The sequence below is a fragment of the Apodemus sylvaticus genome, chromosome 8 (assembly GCF_947179515.1).
Source record: "Apodemus sylvaticus chromosome 8, mApoSyl1.1, whole genome shotgun sequence".
Taxonomy (NCBI): domain Eukaryota; kingdom Metazoa; phylum Chordata; class Mammalia; order Rodentia; family Muridae; genus Apodemus; species Apodemus sylvaticus.
This window is the reverse complement of record NC_067479.1, coordinates 6,916,924-6,942,935: the sequence shown is the minus strand read 5'-3', so window position 1 is coordinate 6,942,935 and position 26,012 is coordinate 6,916,924. Positions and strand designations below refer to the sequence as shown.

The following is a 26,012-nucleotide window of genomic DNA, read 5'->3' as shown; positions in this document are numbered from 1 at the left end:
ATTCTTGAATAATTGCCTGGACAGTACTGCATTAACACATCTCCAGCCAATTCTTACAAACCATCCAGTGAACTGTAAAGAAAGATATTTCATGCGAGGCTCCTTAAGGAAGGAGTGGGCTCAGCATTGGTGAAATGAGACCTCAGTGTCATGGGGCTCTTAATGAATTGTCCCATGACCCTCCTCCTCCAGTCAGCCTTCCCAAAACACATCTATCAACACCTGGATTATACGCAAATAAATGAGGAAACCAGAGTTAGGTCCTCATCTGCCTGTTTATCCTATGAAGTCGATAGTTATGCAGCTACTGAGTCTTGTAGAACTATCAAGAATGGCAAATTTAAGGTAAATTTTACAAACTTCTACCTGTTAAGGAGGGCTAACCTCAAGCTTCCTTTAGTCATTCTTTATCCTATATGGAAAATAAAGGCTTGTCTTTTTCATCAGGGATGGAGGAAAAATGTGAGAACAACAAAGCCCAAGGTATCTAGATCTGCAACCGAAGAGGCCGTGGACCATGAGTAGTGATGGTATGCTCCTGTGGCTTGGAACGGTAAGGGTGTTCCTCCAGCCTGGGCGTGGTCTGAAAGTGTGTCCCTCCATCCCCTGCTGGACATGGTCTGGGTGTGCTCTCTCCACCCCAGCTTCATGGATTAGAATTTAACCCCCAATGTGAAGAATTAAGAAGGCAAAATTTAAATTATTGCTTTAGATATGGAAAAATAATTAGGATTCAATAAGGTCACCAAAATGAAGCCCCTACTATATTCTGGTGGGTTCTATAAAAAAAGGGACAGTGACCTGACAGACAGACAGACAGACAGACAGACAGACAGATAGACACACACACACACACACAATCCTTAATTCTTGCCATATGACTATATGATGTTCTGTACCACCTTGGGATTCTACCAACAACACAATCACCTTGTCCCTATACCTATAAAACAATGGTTATGGGGGGGGGGGGAAAGCCTTCTTCATGAAGTTGGCTTTGCTTCACATCTTTCAATATAATAGTGAAACACTGACAAGCACACATCCCACAAACACTATTTCAAGCAGATATTTTGACTGTTCGTATCCCTATCTCAAAATACACTTAGTTGCAAGTTTAAAGGCATACACTCAATGTTTTCGTTGGTGGTGGTAGTGGTGTTGTTGGTGGTGGTGATGGTGTTGTTGTTGGTGATGGTGTTGTTGTTGGTGGTGATGATGTTGTTGTTGGTGGTGATGGTAGTGATGGTGTTGTTGGTGGTGGTGATGGTAGTGATGGTGTTGTTGGTGGTGGTGATGGTGGTGATGGTAGTGGTGGTGGTGGTGGTGGTGGTGGTGGTAGTGGTGGTGGTGGTGGTGGTGGTGGTGGTGGTGGTGGAGGTGGTGGTGGTGGTGGTGGTGGTGATGGTGGTGGTGATGTCAGTGGTGCTGCTGGTGGCTGTGCTTTTAGAATAGAAAGAGGCTTAATCAATATAAGGACTTTTAATCAGAGGTCACATATAATGAGCCACATCTTACTTTGACAATGGTCAAAGACACGAGCATTTTGTCTGTGTTCAATAAGCAAAGCAGCACCTAGAGCTAATTGTCTTCTATAAGGGGATCATCATCCTACTAAAGAGCGCATGCTGAAGATTTTCGCCTATCACAAGGTGAGTGCGGGTGTATTTAGGTACTGCCTAGGTCAGGCACGGTTAGGCCTCCTCTGTGCATCTCTTGCTGCTTAGACTTGTCCCCATTAAGGGCGCATATCCTTTGCGAAGCCTTCTGTACTGAAGGAAAGCCAGCAACCCCAAGATTCCGACGAAAGCTCCCAGTATTCCGATGACCACCGAGAGAGTTGTGGTCCAAACTGGAGCTTCTTCCGCTGAAATGAGAGCACACAAGAAGGCTCTGTGGTTACAATTCCATCAGTCAAACACTGCTAGAAAATGAAAATATTTCCCTTTCTCATGTACGTTTGCTTGCAAAACACTACCCTCGCTAGAATTTTATCTTCTTTCTTCTCAATGTTATCATAACCACAACTGTTTTTCAAGGAAGCAGAAAACGTCATCTCATTATTTAAATAAGGCTTATTGCATTTCGTAAATCTATCACAATAAATGTTTAGATGCAGAATAAAGCCTCTAAGGAAATTCATAACTGCCTTTGTAAGTTAGAAACTCATTTGTAGACATGAGAGCTAAGATGATCTTTGGGGAACAGCTAAATGAAAGACACTCTCGGTAGGAGATTCTGTTATTGCTTCTACCCTTGTGGCAGATGTTAAAGGCATGTTAGAGAATAGATGTACTCTCCTGACAGAAACACTCGCCAGCAGAAGCAGACCTCTTTGTATCCATTTAAATAGTTGTGAATAAAATCTAAGCCTCTCACATGATATATCTAATCTACTCACACTTAATACCACTCGCTCATGAAGTTAATGTATTTTTGAACTGTGTTTATACCTATGTGACATTTCCTTGAACAATATCAAAACAGCTGTAGAAGGTCGTTCCCTCCAAGCCATCTTGTCTTTAAACACCTGACCCTCATCTAAAGGACAGAATACCTTCTCAACCGTCTCCAGTCCCAAGGTCCAGGGCCCATCTTGACTGTATCCCTCCAAAAGGAGTTTCTTTGTCCTTTTTTCAGTATGATCCAGCAGAACTTGTTATTACTTATAACTTTTTTCTTTTTATACTATAATATTTTTATTAATTTTATATGATGCCATGTTCAGCATGGTCATGGAAGGAACAACATGACATGGTTCCTACCTCTGAAACAGAGCCAGCAGGATATGGGTCTCCACAAGTGTTGACAGTCACATGAGGTGCATGTGCACACGCGCACGTGTACGCACATGCGTGTGTGTGTGTGTATGTGTGTGTGTGTGTGTGTGTGTATACATGAGCGTACATGTGAGTGTGTGTACATATGTTCCCCCTTCAGGAAATATTCTCCCTTCCAAAGTTATCAAGGAATGCACTAAGGTTAATGACTCTATGGTAATTAGAAGCAGCACGAGTCCAGAAGGCAAGGGTGTGTCTAACATCTCAGCAAAATGCTATACTCTGAGACTTTGAGAAGATCCCTTAAGGCTGTGGAAAAGAACTCTGAAAACATGAGTTAAAAATATATAATTTATCAAGTATGCAAAATATAAGGATGCAATATGAATTATATGAGGAGCTTCATGGACCCAAAAGAACAGAGACAACTAACTATGAGCCAACTTCTTAGAAAGATATTAGAAAGGAGATAAAGAGACTTAGGGATTATTGTTTTGCTTATAAACACAGGCAGATTCCTGAATTTATTGTGGTCAGCCAAGAACAGAGGAAGTTTAGGGCTAGGCCCAGGTATGGTAGAAATGGTAATTTCAGGATGGGATCCCACCCAGCTAAACTTATTGTCTATTCTTAGAAAGGCAGGCAGGGGCTGGAGAGATGGCTCAGTGGTTAAGAGCACTGATTGCTCTTTCAGAGGTCCTGAGTTCAATAATCAACAACCACTTGATGGCTCACAACCATCTGCAATGGGGTCTAATGCTCTCTTCTAGTGTGTCTGAAGAGAACAATGGTATACTCATATACATAAAATAAATACATCTTTAAAAAAACAAAGGCAGGCAGATCTCAGAATTCATTTGCAATGTTAAGAAAAAGAAAAAAAGAAAAAAGAATGTACTTGTCTTTTTCTAAGAATCAGGGGGGGGGGGGGGCTGGGGTCATAGAATGTTGATTCATAGGAAAATCAAAGGGGAACTGGAGTAAATGACTAAATCGATATGTAAATATAAGACTGGGCTTTAGTCCGCAAGAGCGGAGCTATCTGGATGAGCAGTCTGGAGATCTCCAGAGAAAGTTGTCTCAAGCAGAACACAGGGTGTCAGCTTGCATCCACAATTTGACTTTGAGTCTTTCTTCTCACCATTCCTGAACATCCCTTCCTCAGGACCATCAACCAAGCCAAGGCTAATCCTCTGAAATATGGAATGTAATTTTATATAAAAGATAGCATTTGATTAATTCTTTGATAATTTCATGCATTGTATTTTGGTATTTACCTTCCACCCTTTCTCTTAACGCCTTCTAGATCCACCCTACTTACCTACCAAGCCCTAACTTTATCTCCTTTTATTAAAAAAAGTAGTAACCCACTGAGTCCAATTTGTGGTGTTCATATTCATGGTCCATCCACTAGACCATGGCAGAACTATCAGAGTTCACACTCTTAAGAAAACATGACTCTCTCTCTCTCCCTCCAGAAGCCATTGACTCTCACTAACAGTGTCTCAGTTATGGGTGGGTAGTTATAAGGCTACGCCACTCAGTGCTAAACTTAAACTATAGACTGTCAACAGCCTGATCTTGTGCAGTTTTCATGGGAATCTTGTACAAGTCTTGTGTGACCTTGTAGAGGCCTTGCTGGTCTTGTGCGATCATGGACTGGTCTTGTGTGATCATGCATAGGCCTTGTGTGAGCTGGTTATAGCTTCTTAAAACATTAAGTTTTAACAGGTATGTTGGCACACATTTTTAATCCCAGCACTTGGAAGATAGAGGCAGAGAGATCTCCTTGAATTTGAAGGCAGCCTGATCTACAAAGAACAGAGCAAGTCGAAGGTCACCCAGAGCAACCTGGTGACATCATGGCTCAAAAAACAAACCAAGTGACAGATTTTTATTCTGGCATTTCTTTAATAAGATGCTGAAAATGATGGCCTCTTATTGTCCCAATCCGGCTGGCCTTTTAAAAAATATGTTTAAATTATAGTAACACACATATAATATAGACTTTTACCATCATATCTATTTTCTCATGCAGCTGGTAACTATGTCAAGAACCTTCACATTTGCATGTGACTGCCATTATCATTGTCTAAAATACATTCCTTAATTTATAAAACTGAGATGTAGAAACCAACATATGGTGGATCCTGCTCTTCTATAATGCCCTGTGACTCTCTGCCTAGGCCCTCCCAGTACAGCAAGGCATAGAAGCAAAAAGGATTCATTTTGTGAAGATAGAATCATTTGAGTACAAGAAAGAAACACAAGGCCAACAATAGGCATGCTAACGGGAGAGACAGCACCCGAGTCCGTGAATACATAAGTGTGTGGAGTTCCACGGAGTGTAAAACACTGAGAAGAGACATCTGGTTGGAGTCGAAGAATAATTGTAGGAAAAGATTTCGTGGTTTTTCAGAGAAAGCTAATGGCATTTTGGGGACAAGCTTGCTGGACTCTGAATGTGCCATGAAAGCTGGTCTGTTCTACTGATCCTCTGGAGTGTCTGGCTTTTAAGGGAACAGAGACATCAGAGAAAGCCCCTTCCTGCACCTTGGGAAAGAAAGGGTAATAAGAGATGGCAGGGAGGGGAGGAGGCGTTAGGGACCTCTTGACTCTCTTTTAGTTGAACGCACTCTGCCTGCCGGTATCTCACAGTCAGGGATCACTCGGGCAAAGCCAAGTTTCCCTCTCCCTGCCTGCAATCAAGCCACCTGTGCCGTCGCCTGTCCGTTCTCTCCCTCTGCAGTCGCCTGTCTGTCCTCTCCCTCCGCAGTCTAAAACACCTGCTCAGTTACTCAGCATCCATTGGTCCCCAGATCCATCTTATACTCAGTCTTTCCCAAGTCCCTCGCTGCTTTTTACTCTTGGTAGAAAGAGGAGCAGAATATGTCTTCCCACAATAAGCCCATGGGTAAAAGGGCCATTTTAAGATAAAGGTGTTTCACATTCAGCAGATGTCACTTCTTAGACCTTCCTTAACTGACTAAACACAGAAACTCAAAAGAAACGCGGACTGCCAGTGATTTCCCCGGGGCTTGATGGCGAGCTGTCAGCTGTGAAAGCGGGAACCTGCAAAGGTAGTAGCCTCGTCTGCCATTGCTTCCCCGTGGACTCACTTCCCATGGTTTGTCTTTGTCAAGTCACATCTCCATGACTTCTCACTCTTGGTTTCAAGTGGCATCTAAGCTCCTAGGCCATTGGCTTCTCTGAGTCTCCCCTCCTTTCCATTCTAGAAAGAGTCCCGGCTCTCATAAAGAGGACATCATATTTCTCTTGTTAATCTTTCTTTTGTCAGTCTGGATAGCTGAACACCAAAGAGCCTACGAGTCAGCAGAGAAGAATATCCTTTTCTTACCACTGCCCACCCCCTCCCCAGGCAGAAGTATATATTTCATGGTCAAACTATCACCCAGCATGTTTGGTTTTTTTATCATCTGATAAGTTGATAGATTTTAGGCATATTTGGGACTTAGATGATATCTGCTAATTGATTCTTGATGTGGAGAGTAAAAGCAGACGAGGATTCCCAACTCAAACCTTTGATTATCATTATGCTTAATCCAAGAGCAAAGATAAAGAAATTTTAAATGGATGCCCTCAGCATCCCGAATAGTGCAGACAGGAAGCAGTCAGTGCCAAACAGAGGGAAAAACAGATAGATGCCAATATTGTCCATGCCAGAGAGCAACAGGGGGAGCTCTGGAGTCACGCTGTAGGCTAAGAGTAAGGCAGCTTAGGTTCTGCAGCTTCCCCACACATTAACACATTTCTGGAGTTTTACCTTTCCTTCCTCAAGCTTCCATAGGATTCTGTGAAGGGCACGTGAAACATTGGAATCTGGGCCAAGGAAGAAAAGGTATCCATGCATGCTAGTAAAGATGTGCTGGATTTGAAAATATGCCGTAACCTCCACGAAGCCCTATCTGTTCTGACGTTCAGTCATCCTGGATGGACCTGTCCCTACAACACTGGTGTAGCCAAGGCTGATTGAAAATACCTGGTGCAGTTACAAAGTAACGTCACCGTATCAATAAAATATACAACAGGTGACCTTCAAACCCTTCATACCACCAGTAAAACTCTAATATGTTTCATTGTATACTTCCCACAATGGCTGGGTTATTGCTCTTGCCTGGTCTTTGTAACTTGTGACAATCTAAAGCATGCCTCAATAATTTGAACTCTGCTGCAAATAAGATCACTAACCCCTCCCTGTCCACACATGAGTAAAAGTCACTTGGACTTTATCAGTTACACGTGGTGCAGTTCTCATAGATTTGATTAGTTCAGATAAAAACTGTCAAATCAGGCAGAAGAGTTGACATTGCCTCTGTAGAATAGTGTCTATTAACAACGTACAGTTTTCCCAAATGGTCTGCAGCTAGTCCCTTTCTGATGTTTAATTGGTAGCTTAATGACTTATCTTGTTAAATCCAAGGTATTCTCAAAATAGCCAATAAACTTAACTCAGCCTGAATGCTTCAATTAACAGTCTTGCTTACATTAAAAAGAAAGAGAGAAAGAAAGCTGCCTTAGAAGCTGGTTGAGTCACCCACTTAGAAGCTGTACTCCTTACCTGACAGATCAATGGCATAATTGTAGCCAAGTTGGTCTGCGGTTAAGAAGAGTTCCTCATTAGTCACCGGTGGGAAGAAGGGAACCATGTTATACATCCGATTGTGACCGATGGGGGCTAGCTCCTGAGGCCAGGCTTCTGTGGAAGGGTTGTTTTTCTTCAGCCACTCATCAAAGATGGCATCTGTGAAAGAGTGGAGGACCTGTAGGACAGATGGATGTAGTGATGATCAAGTCACCCGACCCCAGCCTTCTCTGCAATGGAATGTGGTCCCTAACACAGGAGGTATGTGTCCAGCCTAGCCCTGATGGCGCACACACTGACAGGCATTTCAGATGAACTCTGCGATGGCATACAGACATACCTCCTCAAAGGGGACTGTAAATCCTTTGATCAAGTGAATAAATAAAAACTCATGTTGAAAATTTCACACTGGTTTGGAAACATCTAAGACCTTCAGCATAGCGTGTTAATTATTGCTTCCAGGAAAAAGGCAAATATGATAAATACATAGTCTACTCCAAATTCAGATGCCTGAGCTTAGCAGAAAAGAAGAGGTAGCATTTTCCATTATTGTAAAACAAACGAGCAATAAAAAAGAAATAAAAACATCAAGAGTGGGTTTTTGAATTTTGCGTGCCCTTTTACCTACTCATTTTACAAACCTTTCTCTTGAATTCTTAGTATTGCACAGCAATAAAAAGTCTAAAAGTGTTGAATACACAGAACACTCATTTTTATTTTCTCAAAGAAACTGTAAAATCCTTTTCAAATACTGCAATCTTTATATATTTCAAAACATCACCAGTGCAATCCCCATATGCACAGACCTGATTAACAGGGTATAAAAGCCAGAGTTCAGTTGATTCTTTAACAGGGTGTAAAAGCAGGAGTTCAGTAGAGACTTCGCATCTGGCAGTGAGTCTTCCTCTTTCATTCCTAGACTGCAGGTTCAGGATGCTCAAGGACATCATTTCTTCCTTCTAGATCTAGGCATTGTCAATTCAGGGTCAAAATATATGAGCCCTTCCTCCTCCCTCTCTCTCTCTCTCTCTCTCTCTCTCTCTCTCTCTCTCTCTCTCTCTCTCTCTCGGCAGTGATTTTGTCAGGAAGCCCAACTCAGTCACACTGAGAAGCCAACATGAATGAAGGTTAGTCCGACCACAGCTGTTCCAGGATTTACCACCAACAGACTACAAATATCTCAAGATCCTGGCCCACCCTTGCTCAGTAAAACCATTCCAGAGTTTCTGCCTAAACTCATAAGAAATCACAAGAAATTAAATGGTCACACAAGCTTCAAGCTGAAGTGTTGGGGTCATTCTAACAAAGCAGTAGATAACCACAGGGAAAGGAACAGGTCTGAACAGCTCAGGGCACACACGCATTCCACCACATATAGAGAAAGCTGCTCTTTGAAACCTAGCGTTGGCACCAGGTGGGGGTGGGGGGGAGAATGTAGGATCGGTAAGTTTCAAGATGAGGAGGACATGGCCATGAGTGTTGACCAAGGGAAGCATTGCAAACCTCAGCAGGGGATAGATACTAGCATGGGGCAGGTGGGGACGGAGTTGGCAACACAGAACCTACAGTAGCTTCTGTTGCGTGAAAAACATTAGCTGGTGGTGACTGTCACTTCAACTATAGCATTGGTGCTATTACTAGCTTAATTCAAAACACTGGCTCATAGGAGAAGAATGAACGCATTCCTATTTTACGGGTGTACGCAGGCGGCTACTGTCCTCTGGCATCATGACGGTGTAGAGCTAGCTAATAAAAGGTGAGCCTTTAGGGAGGCAAGTGGTGCATAATTAGCACTGATTAAATACGATAATTAATATTGTTAGTGCTTGTTCTGTGTCAAACGCTACCCTAAGAGCTTCATGAAAAAGAACACATCGGGACCTCAGAACAACCTGGTTTAGTGGCTGCTGCTCTCACTGACGCTCAGGCTGCTGTACAGAAGGACCGAGCCTGGGTGCCTTAGACGCTGCAAGCTCGTCGTCTCCCAGTTCTAGAAGACAGAAACCTAAAATAAGATGTTGCTAGAGGGGCTGGAGAGATGGCTTAGTGGTTAAGAGCATTGGCTGCTCTTCCGGAGGTCCTGAGTTCAAATCCCAGCAACCACATGGTGGCTTACAACCATAGGCCATGAGATTTGACACCCTCTTCTGGTGCGTCTGAAGACGGCTGCAGTGTACTCACATATAACAATAAATAAACAAATCTTTAAGATGTTGCTAGAGCTGGTTCCTTCCAGTCTCTGCCACTTCTGGGTCTCTGCCTTCATTCATCTTCATACGTGTGTATTTTCATGTGTGAATTGGCCACATCCAGACTTCTGCTTCTGTGGACATCGCTCAGTAAGGCCTGGACGTCTCTCTGAAACTCATGCTGACCTTCCCTTGCCTGAATTCCGTTGATGGTGAGCAGTCATGAGTCTGAACACATGGATGGGCTAATGCTGTGACTGGGGTGGTTACAATAGAAGCCATTTTCTCATTAAAAAAGAAAACAAAAACCAACTTCTGTTTTCTCTCCTCTGTCAGAAACTCACATACTGCCCTTCTTGCACTACCATCATGCCAGGCTACAGCATGAAGGCCCTTCCCTTGCCAGATGCCCATACTGTGCTCTTGGACTTTCTAGCCCCCAAAGCTATAAACAAAACAAACTTTTATTGTTTACAATTAACACAGACTATAGAGTTCTGTTGGAGTGCCAGAAGCAGGTTAAGGCCCCTTGCATAACGGATGAGGCACCTACAGTCCTGTAAAAATGGCCTTACCTGGGTTAATTACATATAAACAAAGTCATATACTGAGCAACTTGTCCAAAAGCCCACAGCTGGCCTACGACGGAGTGAGAGTTTCTGAACCCAGGAAGCCCAACTCAAAACCAGAGTTCATTTTACAATAAGATGTTTATTTTATGTTTAATTCCATGTATGCATGTGTGCCTGAGTGCTGGAAAGTATGTGCATGTGTGCTAGTGTGACTAACCACAGAGACGCCAGACCCACTGAAGCCGGGGTCAGTGGGCAGCTGTGAACCCGACGTTGGTGTTAACTCAGGTTTTCTGCAAGAGCAGTCTACACTCTAGCAGCTGAACCATCTCTGAATCTCTGCACCCATCCTTATCCATTTACAGATAATGCCAGAGTTCTTTTTGTTGGTTTGGTTTGGTTTGGTTTGGTTTGGTTTGGTTTGGTTTGGTTTGGTTTGGTTTGGGGGTTTTGAATTTTCAAGACAGGGTTTCTCTGTTTAATCCTAGCTGTCCTGGAACTCACTCTATAGACCAGGCGGGCCTCAAACTCACCTGCTCCTACCTCGCAAGTGCTGGGATTAAAGTCATGCAAAAGCCAGAGTTCTCAAACCACATATTTCTTTTCCCATAAAATAAATCACACTGTGCATCAATCTCTCAGCTAAGTTCCAAGACCAACAACAATAGCAAATTAGTTTTCAGGTATATTCTCACCTTTGACAAGGAGGAGAAAGTGGAGAGTTCGACTCAGGAGTTTCTAAGCCAATTGTGAACTTTCATGGACTCTGAGCCCATGTTAGAAATAAAAGGGTGATTAGGAAAGAGACTAGAGAATCTCAGGACACCAGGAGGATGCAGGATCAGGGCAGCAAGAGGCTAACAGCTTGTAGAAACACAGTGAATCCTCCCAGTGAAAAGCATATAATTAAAAAAGCAGACAAAAGTCTAAAGCAATTTATAATCAGCAGAGATAAAAGAAAGGTGGAAAATAATGAAAGACAATAGGTCTCATAAGGGCCATAAAACATACAATAAATGCTCTGGTAGGAACAACATACAGAGGACCCAATTTACAGAGCCCAGTAAATGAGGACGAGCCCTGTGCTCTGGAAAGATGCAGACCAAAGTAAGTTGACTGCGAGTAGTAACAAATCCACAGCCACAAAGGGAGACAGTGTAGCCAATGCAGTGAGCATCTGTGCTGAAGTTCTAGATGCTGATCCTCAACCAGAAACATTGTGTCTTTTCTGGAGCACTAATTGTATCTTTGTTAGATGGGAGTTGGAAATTAACTTGGGCGTTATTGCTCTAATGGCCAATTGCTATTTCAGGGTCAGGTGTGAGGAGCAAAAATCAAGTAAAAGTTATGGGCCTTTATGTAGTTTGGTGGTAAAATTTAGCATTTAGAAATAATATGACAAAGGCTTGCACTGTTCCATTCTGCGTTTCCCTAGCAAAATAAGGACATGCACAAGAAGCAGAGGGGTCTTGACTCAGAAGCGCTACTGAAGAAAATGGCGGCACATGGCTAAAAATCATTTTAATGTAATCCTTGAAGGAGAAAGCAACCAATCAGCACACATTGTTCTCACAGGCAAGAGAATACCACACACGAATGCAGATAAGGAGAAGGCTCCTGCCAAAGGGCTTGAACTGAGTTGGCTATAAATTCAGACTCTTGCCATGCAGGGGAATGGAGACTTCTGCAGCAGGAGAAAAGAAACCAGACAGCTGAGTTCAGCTGAAAGAGATATATACATTATCAGAGACCAGCACACTGCAGCCTTTACAATCTGACCACCCAAAAGACATACCTTGTAATCAGGGAGGCTCATGGGATGGTGACATGTTACTGTTGTAGGGTCTACATTCGGAATTCAGAGGTAATTCGGAATTCAGAGATAAATGTAATTGTTTAAAGGCCACAAGGTGGGCTGGAGAGATGGCTCAGCAGTTAAGAGCAGTGGCTGCTTTTCTAGAGGCCCTGAGTTCAATTCCCAGCAACAACACGGTGGCTCACAACCATCTATAATGGGATCTGATGCCCTCTTCTGGTGTGTCTGAAGTTAGCTACAGTGTATCCATATAAAAATAAAATAATAAATAAAATCTTTTAAAAAGTCACAGGGCATGCATGGACATAGACATACAGGTACTGCACTCTAATTTAAAACTTGAGGCAAAACGCCTAAAAATAAAAGTCCCCCTTCAAGTATATTTAAGGTGGCAGTGCATGCCTTTAATCCCTGACCTGGGGAAGCAGAGGCAGGCAGATCTCTGTGAGTTCTGGGCCAGTCTGGTATATGTATCAAGTTCCAGGCCAATCAGAACTACATAATAAAATAAGATCCTGTCTCGAAAACAAGACCACATTTAATCAGCTTGTTCTTTCAGGGATTTTTTTTTAATTCTTGCCTTCCCCTACCAAGGCCCTGAAGCAATGTACAGTAACGGTGTTGTTTTCACATTTCCTGAAATAAGCCATACAGAATGTACACGGAATGGTTAAGGGGCATCTGGACTCGTTCCTGTGTGGCTGAGCTGTGGTGCAGGAACACATTGCAGTGAGGGACAAGAAACAACTTTGTCCAGACTGAATGCACGTGTCCTTCCCTTAGCTCATGGGCTGAATCCCTAAGCCCGACACTGACGGCTGGAAGCTATAGGTCTCTGCACGGGGCAGGCCATAAGGATGAGTACTCAAGGGTAGGATCAGTTCCCTTATGGAGGAGACCCCAGAGAACGTTTTCTAACTTTCAGGCATGTGAAGACACAACAACAACAACAGCCGTCTATGAACGAAGCCACGCCTCACCACACTCTGATGCTTTCACCTTGAACTTCCTAGTTCTCGGACGCTATGAGAAATATATGTTGGTTGGTGGAGCCTGGACTCCGGTATTTTCCTTACAGCATCCTAAATGGACCAGTGTGCAATTGTAATAGAAAGAGCATTTGAGCATTGAAGGATGGTAAGATGACTTGGTTAAGTTCAAACCCTGTTACCCACATTGTGGAAAGAGAGATCTGACTCCAGAAAGTTGTCATCTGACTATTGTACACTACAGGAGACATGTTGTGCATGCATAAACAAACACAAAAGAGATAAGTTTTTAAGACATAGAGTGACTAAGGAAGACATCCAGTGTCAACTTGTGACCCCCCCACACACACCTGCATGAACACACACACACACAGGCAGGAGGCATAGTTTTCTCTGTCATTCTGGAGAAGTTTTATCAGACAAAACACTCTTCTGGTTACATCTGTATAGTGATGAGACACACTGGAGAGACTGCTCAGTAGTTAAGAGCATGTGTTGCTCTCACAGAGGACTGTGGTTCAATGCCCAGAATTTACATGGTGGCCCACAAGTGCCTGGAGTTCCATGGAATCTGACCTCCTCCCATATGTGCATATGGTGTGCAGATAGATATACACGCAAGTAGTCACACATGCGCATAAAAAATAAAATAGAAGATCACCATTAAATTAAGTGGATATAATGGTACTATATATGTGTGGTGGTTTAAGTGTGCTCAGCCCAGGAAGTGACACTATTAGTAGGTGTGGCCTTGTTGGAGGAAGTGTGTCACTGTGGGTGGGCTTTGAGGCTCCTTTGCTTAGGCTCTTCCCAGTGTAGAAGAGAGCCTCCTCATGTTTTTCCTTGCAATGTCAGTCTCCTGGCTGCTTCTAACCAAGATGTAGAACTCTCAGCTCCTTCTCTAGCACCGTAACTGCCTGGATGCTGCCGTGCTTCCTGCCTTGATGATAATGGACTGAACCTCTGAACCTGTAAGCCAGCCCCAATTAAACGTTGTCCTTGTAAGAGTTACCTTGGTCAGTGTCTCTTTGCAGCAATAAAACCCAAACTAAGGCAATATGAAATATATGCATGCAAATATTTATGCATATGTAACCTATGAATATATTGTATATAATATTGATGACTGGTAGAGGAAACTGAACTCTGGCAACTCAGAAGTTAATTCATTGAGGGGAAAAATGTTTATGATTTTGAAATTTTTGAGCAAACACAAAGATTAGGTGCAACAGGGTTCTGCTATTAATGCATCAACTTCCTAAGAGATGTGGCCAGTTCAGCAAGCACCCTCTGTGAGAGCTGAAGAGAGCTCTGTGGTAGTGTGAGGGTCCAGTCCGCCCAGAGCTACCTCCAGGCTATTTTTTGTTGTGGAATCAGCAAAACTCTAGAGGACAGAAACTGAAAGGAATGCTAGACCATCCACATGTACACTTAAACTATGGCTTGAGGCTAAAGTTGTATTTTATCTGGCTGATAAGGAGGTACATTTAATCCAGTCCTTGGTACTGACTTAATTCTCAAAATTGTGTGTTTGTACTTACAAAGCCTACTGTTGAAAAGACATTTAGCATCTGCCAAATAACATTCACAGAGACCTTTGCCTGTGACGGTCACCATCCTCACAGGTACTTCAGCTCTTCTAGACCTTACTCAGACATGAAGCTACTTAAGAGGTAGCCACTGTGTGTCTGCTACATCAAACTGCATATTTAAAACATCAACATGGCATTTACGAAGCATAAAATACAATAAAGCCAATGGCCCCATCTTTTCAAAAGCCATGAAAAATTATTCAGACATGCCCTTCCCCAGTTAGTGTTGACAGTGCTTAGCATGACCGAACAGCGCTAACCTGGCTCTGCTCTGCTCTAATGAAAGCCATTGTGACGGATTGAGGTAGGAACTGTCTCAACTGACAAAGGTAAAACTGTTGGAAGAACAAGATGGAGAAAACCTGTCAGTGGGAAACCTTTCTAGCCGATGGGCACACGACTCAGCGTTTCAGAATCTTATGTTCTCCATGTTTCAAACGAGGAGTATAGTTTAGCATAGAAAGCTTGGTGAGGTTGAGACATGTTTGTGTTCACATCTACAGAATAGGAGCGGTCACTGAATAAATACTTAATAATAAAAAACAGCTTCTAAATAACAGAAAATAAAATGGAAAGCAATGTTTGGAGCGCAGAGGCCAGGACCCACACCTAGGAGGCACACAGTCTACTAACCTATGCCGGACCCCAAGAAAAAGTCACTGCACATGCGACTGGGCCAGACTGGATGTGGTGTCAATCAGCATACCCTATTCTCCTAAACTAAAAATAAAGTAATAAGATGAACATTTAAAAATTTCCTGAACGTGTTATTAGTTTTTCCATTAAAAACGTCAAAAACAGAGGATATTGCAATTTGTTGGCCACTTAGAAAACAAATCAGTCTCACAAATTCTGATTCTTTTGGATAGTTGCGATTATTACAAAATTATACAGAAGTCATGATGAAATAAACATATGGATCACATAAAAGCAAGATCGTTAAATGCATAGAAAAGATGCTGAGCTTCATTTATAAGAGAAATTCAAATGAAAACTTCTTCTCCTACCAAATTAGGAAAGAGGAGAAGGCAAGACGGCAGAGGGACAAGAGAATAAAGTCTGAAGGAGAGACTAGCAGGGACCGTGGCAGTGCCGTGCCGGAGTTAGGAGGACTGTCCTTCAGCCTTTGGGGGAAACTGGGGACTTCCATCAAATGTCCATTGCTTTATCCTCCCTGTCATCCAAGGACTCTGCCCATCTTGTCACCTTACCTGCTCTACATCATTTATCTTAATATTATCGGTAAACGAAAAGATTAGGAACTGCTCACTGCCTGCTGTGACTTCAGTGTGATTCGTCCCCATCAACATTCCAGCGGTTGAGCCGCCTGGAGGACCAGAGTTCGGTGCCTACAGCAACCGGTACTGAAGCACATTTGGCTTCCTTGGCTCTTTGCCTCCTCTCGTGAGAAATGTTTCCTTGTTGCCTTCGCCAGGAGCTGACGCTGCACGAGGTCTTCCAGTCTAGATCACAGCAGCACATCCTCAGACCTCTCACCCAGGGGCTATAGTGATCTGGTTTGCATGACTTACCTAACCTCAGCATTTCTGCCATTGTCACACACAGTGGACTGAAGCAGTGCCCATCTATGGGAGACTGGTTACAATTTTGATGATAAATCTATACGATAGATCACCAACCAACCAGAACAAGGAGAAAGAGAATAGCCTTATTAATGTATGTATGCTGGCATGGAAGGGAACACAAAGGGGATGGGGAGGAGAGGAGAGGGGAGGTGAGGGGTAAGAAGGGAGGAGGAAGCTGAGAGGGAGGGAAGAAAAGGTCTATAGTATATTTTCAATTAGCTGAGTGGATATAACCTATTTGCTTCTATGTTTATAAAATATACCTAGATAAAAATGGTAACAAGTGCCCAAAGACAGTAGCAGCGTTTCATTTAGACATTTTTCATTGTGAACCTTATGTATACATTATTAATTTTCAGATTCTAAATCTTAGGGAGGGTTGGAGGTGCAGTCAAGAGGCAGAGCATGTGATTAGCATACATTAAGCCCTGGCTTCAATCCCCAGCACCAAATGAAATTGAAACTTAAGAAACTATGTAACAACTGTATAATTAAGTGAAATAAGCGGAAATATAATATATGTCACTAATATATTATAATTGCTACTATATTCAACTTGAAACATGAAAGAAAGTAAGTATAAAAATTGAAATGGGTGCTAAGGAGGTGACTCAGTGGTTAAGAGTGCTTGTTACTCTTGGCGGAAGACCTGGGTTCAATTCCTAGCATTCACAGTGTTCTCAATCTGTAAGAAGAGCTTTCCAGCGCCCTCTTACAGTCTCCGTGGACTCTGCATGCACATGGTGCAAATATAAACAAGCATCACATTGCATATACACACAAATCAACATTTTAAATTTAAAAACTGAACATGTAATTATGAGGATTTTAGGCTTTTTCAGGCGAGAGAGATGGCTCTGTGGAGAAAGCACTTGCCACACAAGGGTGAGGACCTGAGTTCAGATCCCCAGAGTTCACAGAAAAAGCTGGGTGCTAATGAGTAAACCCCCCAAACTGCTGAGAACTTAGAAACAGATTCAGGCCAGGGCTCTGCCGAGCAGCCCATTTAGGTGAATCAGTGAGGTCCAGAATTAGTGTGAGACGCTGTCTCAAATAATAAGTGGAGAAAGCTGAGACACTTTATATTAATCAATATACACACCCACTCCTACACACACACACACAGTCACACCCATACTATCTTAGCTAGGTCTCTTGCTGGAGTAAGGAAGGACTATGACAGAAAACAACTTGAGGAGAAACTTGCTGCTTACTGGCTTGCTTCTCCTGGCTTGCTCACTTTGTCTTCATATAGTCCCCGGGTCCACCTGCCCACGGAGGCACCACCTATCATGAGCTGAGCCCTCCCACATCAATCATCAATGGAGAAAATGCCCCACAGGCTAGCCCATGGGTCTACCTTGAGAAAACTTTTTTTTTTCAGTTGATTCCTCTCAGATAATTCTATTTATGTCAGGTGCCAAAAAAGTGTGTGTGCATGCATGCGTGTGTGTGTGTGTGTGTGTGTGTGTGTGTGTGTGTGTGTGTGTGTAAGAGAGAGAGAGAGTCAGACAAAGAGAGAGACAGAGACAGAGGGGGAAGAGAGAAAGACGACGATAAGACTGGCTTTGGAGGCTTAGTCCATTTAGAGCTATTGTACATTTGGTGGGAAACAAACACATGACCTAGCTATCATTACCCAGCCAACTCGAAGATTTCTCAGCCATCTAAAGTGCGTAGAACTCATCATGTGTACCTTGTAAAAGGATAACTCTGAAGCACAGAGAGATGCCACCTCTCAGCCAGAGGACTTGTACCAAGAAGATGAATGTAAGAGTGCTGGAAGGCTGTGGAGAACGGTGAACACTTCCACTGCCGGTTTAGTAAAGCAATGGTGGAAAATGGTGGAATAGGTGCTCAAAACTGAGAAGTGAGACCACTGTGTGCTCCTGAACTCCGCCACAGGGCTTCCATCGAAAGGGGGAAGTATGTCAAAGAGCACCTGTGGTTTCTCACCGTGCTGTCCACAACAGCCAACGTGGGGAAATAGCTTCCGTGCACAGCGGATAAAGGGTCGTTACATGGCGGTGCGAGGGCTGGGAGCATAGCTCGGTCGGTAGGCTTTGCACATGCATGGAGCTGTGCAGTCCATTCCCCAAACCACGTAAGCTGTGTCTTGAAAATGAGCATTAAATTAGATTAAAAAGTGGTGTCTGTGTGTAAATGTACAATGGAAGACTGTTAATTTTCATTTTTTAACACAGGACAGGCTAGCTCTGAAACTCTTATGTAGTCAATGATGGCCTGGAGTTCCTGATCCTTGTGCCTCTAGCTCCTGAGTATTGAGATTATAGTCATGTAGCACCGCTCCAGCTTCTGTTCAGTTTTTTTTTAACTCATTTTTATTAGATATATTCTTTATTTACATTTCAAATTATTTACCCTTTCCTGGTCCTCCCCCCAATCCCATAAGCCCTCTGCCCTCCCCCTGTTCCCCAATCAACCCTCTCCCTCTTCCCTGCCCTGGTATTCCCCTACACTGCAGCATCTAGCCTTTCAAGGACCAAGGGCCTCTCCTCCCTTTGGTGTCCAACAAGGCCATCCTCTGCTGCCTGTGTGTCTGGAGCCCTGGGTAATCAACAGAAACCATGTGTATTCTCTGGTTGATGGTTTTGTCCCCGGGAACTCGGGGACTACTGGGTGGCTCATATAGTGATCCATCCCACAAGTTACAAAACTCAGACACTATTATTGATGCCCACAAGTACTTGGTGACTGGAGCCAGATATAGCTGTCACCTGGGAGGCTCTGCTAGTGCATGACAAATACAGAGGGGGGCACTCTCAGCCAGCCATTGAACTGAGCACAGGGTCCCCAATGGGTGAGATAGAGAAAGGACCCAAGGAGCTGAAGGGGTCTATTCAGTCCTTAAGAACAACACACTCGTGGGATGGGATGAGCTGGGTGCAGAGAGACAAACTGTCCAGCCCATTTCTTTCTTTTTCTTTTCTATTTATTTATTTATTTTTGGTTTTTTTGAGACAGGGTTTCTCTGTGGAGCCCTGGCTGTACTAGAACTCACTCTGTAGACCAGGCTGGCCTCGAACTCAGAAATCCACCTCTCTGACTCCCAAGTGCTGGGATTACAGGTGTGAACCACCATGCCCGGCCAACCCATTTCTAAGATGCTTCCAGAGAAAGTGTCCTGAGGCTCTCAGTAGAATGTCATATTTCTAGCACAGTCTCTTTCTCAGTAGTTAACTGTTGAATTTTACAGTGTATTGGTTTCCCCATTTTTCACATTTTCTGGACTGTATCTAAATGTAATACAAAAGAGAGTGATGCTTAGCTTCCCTGTGGCCTAACCTCGTTTTCCATGATAAATGTGTGGATTTGCTACAACTCATAAGAATTATTAGAATTTCAGACATTGCTTCAGGAGTTTTTCCCTCCTTCCTAACACACTGTTTTCTCTTCCTCCTTATTGAGATCTTACACAACTTTGAAGTTCTATTGCTTGTAGAGATTTTACAAAATATTTTTTAATAAGAGCAGTATGCAGCATAGTTGCAAAATTGCCTCACAAATCTGAAATTCCTGAAGCTGTAACTCTGTCAACTAGAATAGATTACCCTAAATATCAGGATGCAAAATCATTTAAAGTTGACTTGGCTTCAACATAAACCTTGTAAACAGCCTTAAGTAAGTGTGTGTTTTGAAAACAGTGACAAAATACTGTTCCCTCCACCTTCGAGGAAAGGCTCTGGCTTTCTGCTTTGCTGTTGTTGTTGTTTATGTATATAGTAATACATTATTACTCCATGAAATTTTCAATATGGAAGATATTAAAAGTAATGAAGAATAAGACATCTAAATACGTAGTATCCTTAAACTACATGTAATCTGCAGTGTTTTGTTTTGTTTTTATTAACAAACTTACCATGTGGGTCCTCACCTAGGACAGGAAAAGTATATGACTGGAGTGATATTGCAGGAGCTAAGGTAGAAGGATTATGAGTTCAAGGCCAGCGTGGGTGACGTGGTAAGACCCCACTGCAAAATAGAAAATAAGAAAGACAGAAGGAGAAATTGAGAAGATGGGGAAAGTGCCCTATACTGCAAAAAAAGCATGCTGGTCCCTTGGGTTAAGAGCCAGCAAAGTGAAAAGAAAAAGAAAAACTATGAGATCATAGTGGTATGTGAAATAAGACAGGTGCGAAATGTACCTCCTGGGTCCACCCTGTCTCTCAGGATAGCGTTTTATTGGGATGCCACATTCAGTCCTTCGTGCATTATCTATGGCTGCCTTCACGCTTCAGTGAGGGCTCATCAATGTTTGTTGAGCATGTACTAGAACTCAGGTTCGGTTTCCAGTACTAATTAGAAAATAAATTAAAGCAAGGGAGGGAGGCAGGGGTGGAGAGAGAGCAGCGGAGGTGGAACGGAGAGGGAAGGGAGCTAAGTAATCAAGTATCTGCATCTGAGGCTCTCGGGACTGAAACCCCAGGAGTTTGCTATCTGGTCACTTACAAAAAAATGTGACCTGTCCCTGGAGGCTTTACTGAAGTTCATGGGCTTCCTCAGAAAGACAGCAGTCCTACAAAAAACAAAAACAAAACAAAACAAAAACAAAAACAAAAACAAGAACAACAAAAAAAAACCGTTCCGTGCCATTGCTGTCATTTCCTTTGGGAGCAGAGGAAGGTTTCTGTCCTCATCCTCCATCTGTCAGAGCACCTCATGGTTCTACTGAGAGAAGCTGTAAGCTTGTCCTTATGAGAAGAGATTACGAGCACAAAAGTATGGCCGATGCTGCGCACTTGAACAAGATCTTCTTTGAGACAGAGAGTCTCAGGGAAGGCAGATGGGCACCAGAAATCGGGACGTGCGCTGATGGCTGAGGTGGTAGCCAAGGAAATGATCTCAAACGTGGAGTCCGAGACCTCGGGCAATGGCAGCATGAGGCAAACGGTATGAAGAGCTGCTGAAGCCTCACAGATGAGTCCACACCTGGTCAGAGGCAGGGACCAACCGTCCACACGGCTGACAACCCTCCCGGGAGCCCACGCAGACAAACGTGAACGCCAATGCTATCACATCACGGCCGAAACATTAGCTGTCTCCTTTCAGGTGGCATCTCTGAACGTAGGCACATCAAGTGAGCATGACCTTCAACTCAGGACCGTGAAGGAGCTCCTCAACTCCCAGCTTCATCAGTTTCTACACGTCTGTCTGTGTGGGCTCCCGGCAGGCTGTGAGACACTACAGCTTACTCCTTGCCTCTTCCCATCACTCAGGCTCACAGCGAGGAGGCCCAGGAAGAAAGCTGTGGGAGGAGATGGAAGGTGAACCGTCCCCTACAGACCGCTGTGTTTGACTAGTTCACACCTCGGGCACTGCTCAGGAAGGTATGATGGAACGTTTGTGGGTGGAGCCTTGCTGGAGGAAGTGGTTCACTGTGGGAGGGCTTTGAGGTTTTATAGCCAGATCCCACTTCCTGTTTACTCGACTTCCTGTCTGTGGATGTCATGGAACCTGAGCCCTCTCTTGCTTGCTGCCCTGATTTCTCTACCACGATCTCCCGTATCCCCTTATACTGTAAGCCAAAATGAGCATTTCTGCCTTCCTGTTGCTTCTTGTCATGCGCATTGGTCACAGTGATAAGAAAAGCAGATATAGGAATCTTCATCCGATGCTAAACGTGTTGATCTTACACTGCTGACCCCCTGCCCAGAACAGCAGCTCTTGTTCACACTAACAAGTCAGTAGTGTGTTGTTACAACAATCTGAACAAGCTAAGATACATTAATAAGAGTCAACAAAGGAAAGGAAAAATTCTGGAAGGATCTAAATGCAAAATACTATCCAAAATTTAAAGGAGGAAGGGGGACATTTCTTCTGAGGATGGATCCTAAATCATCTTCCTAAGGCACACAGCTCTGAAGAGAGCAGGCAATTAGGCAGTGTTATTTGAGGGCCTCCAAAGCAGGCACCTTGCTGGAAGTGAGCAGTTGAAAACCGGTATTGCCGTTCTATAAATCTTCTCAGCCAACTTTAATGAGCTGTTCTTCAGAAAGAAAAGCAACCTCAACGCCCAGGAGCTGGCCTGGTACGGTCAGCTACGCCTGGATGCGTCCTCTCAGACATAAACTACTCCATAGAACATCAGCAACAGACAGGGCCCTCTGTGACTGTGATGGATCAGAACCAAACCAATATAACCCTATAGGCATGTCTGAGCAGAGACAGAATACTCAGTGTCCTTTGCTGTCACCTACAAATGACTGCTGCTGATGTTCCAGTAAACAATTTCTAGTCTGCCTTCCTATGGGCAAGTGCTTTCAGTAGCCAGTGAGAGAATCACCCTTTCTTCCTGACAAGAGTGACCTGGAGTGAAACTCTCCTGCTTCTCTCTCAACAAAATATTGGGCGGGCAACAACTCAAAGCCTAACCATCTTTTCTGATGTCCATTGGCCAGGGCTTCTCCAGCCTCCTTGTCTGCTCCCTGTAAGGAGTTATAATAACTCAGTGTGTTCATCTGGGGGACAAGGAAGCAGACATCACATGCTCCAAGCCTTCGTTGGATGCCTGAGCCCCAGTTAAGGGCAAACCTCATGTATGCTGAGTGTTTCCTCTGCATGCATGTCTATTACGATGAAATTTAACTTATCAACTAGGAATAATTAACAAACTAATAAAATACTATAATAATAACAGCATGTTATAGTATAATTGATGTAAATGTGAACTATCAAACTATCTCATATCATGTTCATCTTTCCTCTTCTTACAGACCATGGTTGAGCATGAATACCTAAGCCACAGAAACGAAGTCTGTTTTATAGCTCTTCGTAGAGGACCATCTCTACGTGAAAGGCATTGTGACAGACAGCTCAAAACTGTGGTCCCAGATGGCATAGTCCCCATCTGAGTGTTCTCAAGAGAACTCTTTGGCAAGCATCTTTAAGAACTAATATAGCTCGGGATTTTTAAATGGAGAACCACATTGCCAAGTATGGCCAAGGTTTCCTTGTTGTGAAATAATTTTGAAATCAGATTTCCCAAAGAAATTCATTGCACTCGGGGTGTTAAAGAACCATCAGGACCCTGAGTGAACAGTACCAAGTCTCTCTCATGGCTGTCTCCTGTCCTGTCTCTCATGACTGTGTCTTCTGTCTCTCATGGCTGTGTCTCCTGTCTCTCATGGCTGTCTCCTGTCCTGTCTCTCATGACTATGTCTTCTGTCTCTCATGGCTGTGTCTCCTGTCCTGTCTCTCTTGGCTGTGTCTCCTGTCCTGTCCCTCATGGCTGTGTCTCCTGTCCTGTCTCTCATGGCTGTGTCTCCTGTCTCTCATGGCTGTGTCTCCTGTCCTGTCTCTCATGACTGTGTCTTCTGTCTCTCATGGCTGTGTCTCCTGTCCTGTCTCTCTTGGCTGTGTCTCCTGTCCTGTCCCTCACGGCTGTGTCTCCTGTCCTGTCTCTCATGGCTGTGTCTCCTGTCTCTCATGGCTGTGTCTCCTGTCCTGTCTCTCATGACTGTGTCTTCTGTCTCTCATGGCTGTGTCTCCTGTCTCTCATGGCTGTGTCTCCTGTCGCTCATGGCTGTCTCCTGTCCTGTCTCTCATGACTGTGTCTTCTGTCTCTCTTGGCTGTGTCTCCTGTCCTGTCTCTCATGGCTGTGTCTTCTGTCCTGTCTCTCATGGCTGTGTCTCCTGTCTCTCTTGGCTGTGTCTCCTGTCCTGTTTCACATGGCTGTCTCCTGTCCTGTCTCTCATGACTGTGTCTTCTGTCTCTCTTGGCTGTGTCTCCTGTCCTGTCTCTCATGGCTGTGTCTCCTGTCTCTCTTGGCTGTCTCCCGTCCTACCTTCTGTCCTGGGTTGTGCATCACTACCGTGACTGAGAGCATTTGTGCTTCCCAGCCAGCTAGCATTCCCTTTCTTCCTCCTTTTGGCTATCCACGCCTTTGTTTCCTACACAGCAACAAATTAGTGTAGTGTAGTGCACACTCTTAAACACCACTCATTCACCACTCATGCACTAGGGTACATCATTTACAGTCATGCTAATTTATGATATACAATTTGTTAGATTACTGGCAGGATTCTGCTAACTTGTAAACTCCCCTCTGGACTGTAAATGCCTGGTTAAGTCTACCTAAATCCAACCATTCCTAAAGTGTTGGATGGGAGTTGGGGCTTCATATGCTACCTACCCATATGCCCCATGTGGCTTAAAATTAAAGTATTTAGGCAGAGGGGGTAGGTATTGTTTACAGAGTGAAATGTCACCAAACCTTCATTGTAAATCCAACAACACATGTAGAAACAGCTTCATAAGTTCTGAGACTAACATACCACAAAAACAGGGTCGTTGGCAGCTGAGTGTGGCAAGGCGTTTGTTCCGTTCAGGAAGGAGTGAGCCAAGTTATGAAGGTTCATGACTTGAGAGTCCAGTGTTCCATCTGCTTTATCAAACCCTTCCAGTGCATTCCTGAGAAAAACCAGAGTGTGGATGACTTCAGTGAAGATCGGCAAAAGTCTCCACATTACCCAGCCATCTTCTCTAAGGTTGGATAAGGACAGGAGAGACTCCGCCACTAACTGACTAAGGATTCTTTCTGTCCACCTTTTGTTATAATCCTCTGCAAGGGGAAGGAAGCCAGTCAATGCTGCCCCACCCCCACCCCACCTGCCGGGTTAATTGTTCTCTTTTGTGTACAGTGTAACTATTTATCTTTATCCTTATTTTCTATACCCTTGAAAGACAAGGACTATGTTTCCTTCATAATGTTATTGCTAGGGCTTTTTCTCTCTCCCCCATACCTGACCTGTGTTCAATAAATGAATTTTGAGTCAACAGAGATTCTTACATTCATATTTCTCAATAAAATAGACTATTTGCTTGGCTGGAAGACAGTTATCCTTCTAAATACATTCCAGTATTTTCCTTATTCTTCTCTTGTTTCCTTCTCTAGTTTCAAGAAATTCTAAACATGCATACCCTGCCACAGTGATACTTGAAAGGAAGATTACCTTGGAAGCACAGAAGAAAATGTTCATGACTTGTTCTGAGAGTTTCCAACCCAATAAAGACAGGCTGGGTCCTAACTATGTATGTTCCTAATCAACTCTCAATTGATGCCAGTGATTATGGTACAAGAATCTCACCCACTCTCAACTCAAACCTAGAGAGAATGCAGTCTAGCTTAATAGCATTTTTATCACAAGGAAAAACAAATGTATGCTATTTTTTGAAACAGTCTTAAAATGTTACCCTTTACCTACTTTTTTGTTTGTTTCTTTGAAACAGAAGCTCATTGGCTGGCCTGCACATCCTCTTCAGACTAAGTTGGCCTCAGACTCATGGAGACCTGCTCTGCCTCTGCCTCCCATGTGCTGCACTTCAGGGCATGTGCCGTCGTGCTCAGCCCTCTGCCTACTTTTGGCACCACTTAAGGGCCATGCCCATTTCCAACACCAGGTACAAGTCCTGATACATTCAGCAAAATTCCCGAAATTAAGTTCTGCCTACCCTGTGCCTAGCCCGGCATAACTTATGCAAATTATGTGTAGGGAGCTGGGGGCTTGTAGAGAAGAGAACGGGTCCAGTTTTGGACTCCTCGTGCATCTTTGTCAGACCATTATGTACACACATATCCATCATCACTCTTCTGCGTCGAGAGGAAACTGATGGCTGATCTTCAAGTTTCAAGTTTTGGGTTATTATGCTGTGCGATACTTTGAGCTAAGTCCGAAAAGCTCCCCCGAGAGTCAGACCCCAGTATTAAGATCTGTGACTGATGAGCTTCTAATGCCAGATTTAAGAAAGTAAGAAAAGAATAATAAGAGTTTGAACCCTGCTAAAGTATGATAGTTAATGAGATGCCATAGCTCCCTAGGTAGTGGCTGTAGGTATGCAGAAATTAGAAATTAGGATGGCACTGA

General features: G+C 43.6%; 1 protein-coding gene across 1 annotated transcript in view; it reads right to left on the bottom strand.

Moving 5' to 3' along the window:
• Window positions 1-1,547: 1,547 nt before the first annotated feature.
• Window positions 1,548-26,012, bottom strand: part of Dct (dopachrome tautomerase) — a 39,209-nt gene continuing 14,744 nt past the window's right edge. Inside the window, exons 6-8 of the mRNA XM_052190747.1 lie at window positions 24,423-24,558; window positions 7,360-7,561; window positions 1,548-1,867 (exon numbers count right to left, since the gene is read on the bottom strand). Of these exons, the coding sequence (XP_052046707.1) occupies window positions 1,695-1,867; window positions 7,360-7,561; window positions 24,423-24,558 (511 nt within the window). The 3' untranslated portion in view covers window positions 1,548-1,694. The remainder of the gene's footprint in view (window positions 1,868-7,359; window positions 7,562-24,422; window positions 24,559-26,012) is intronic.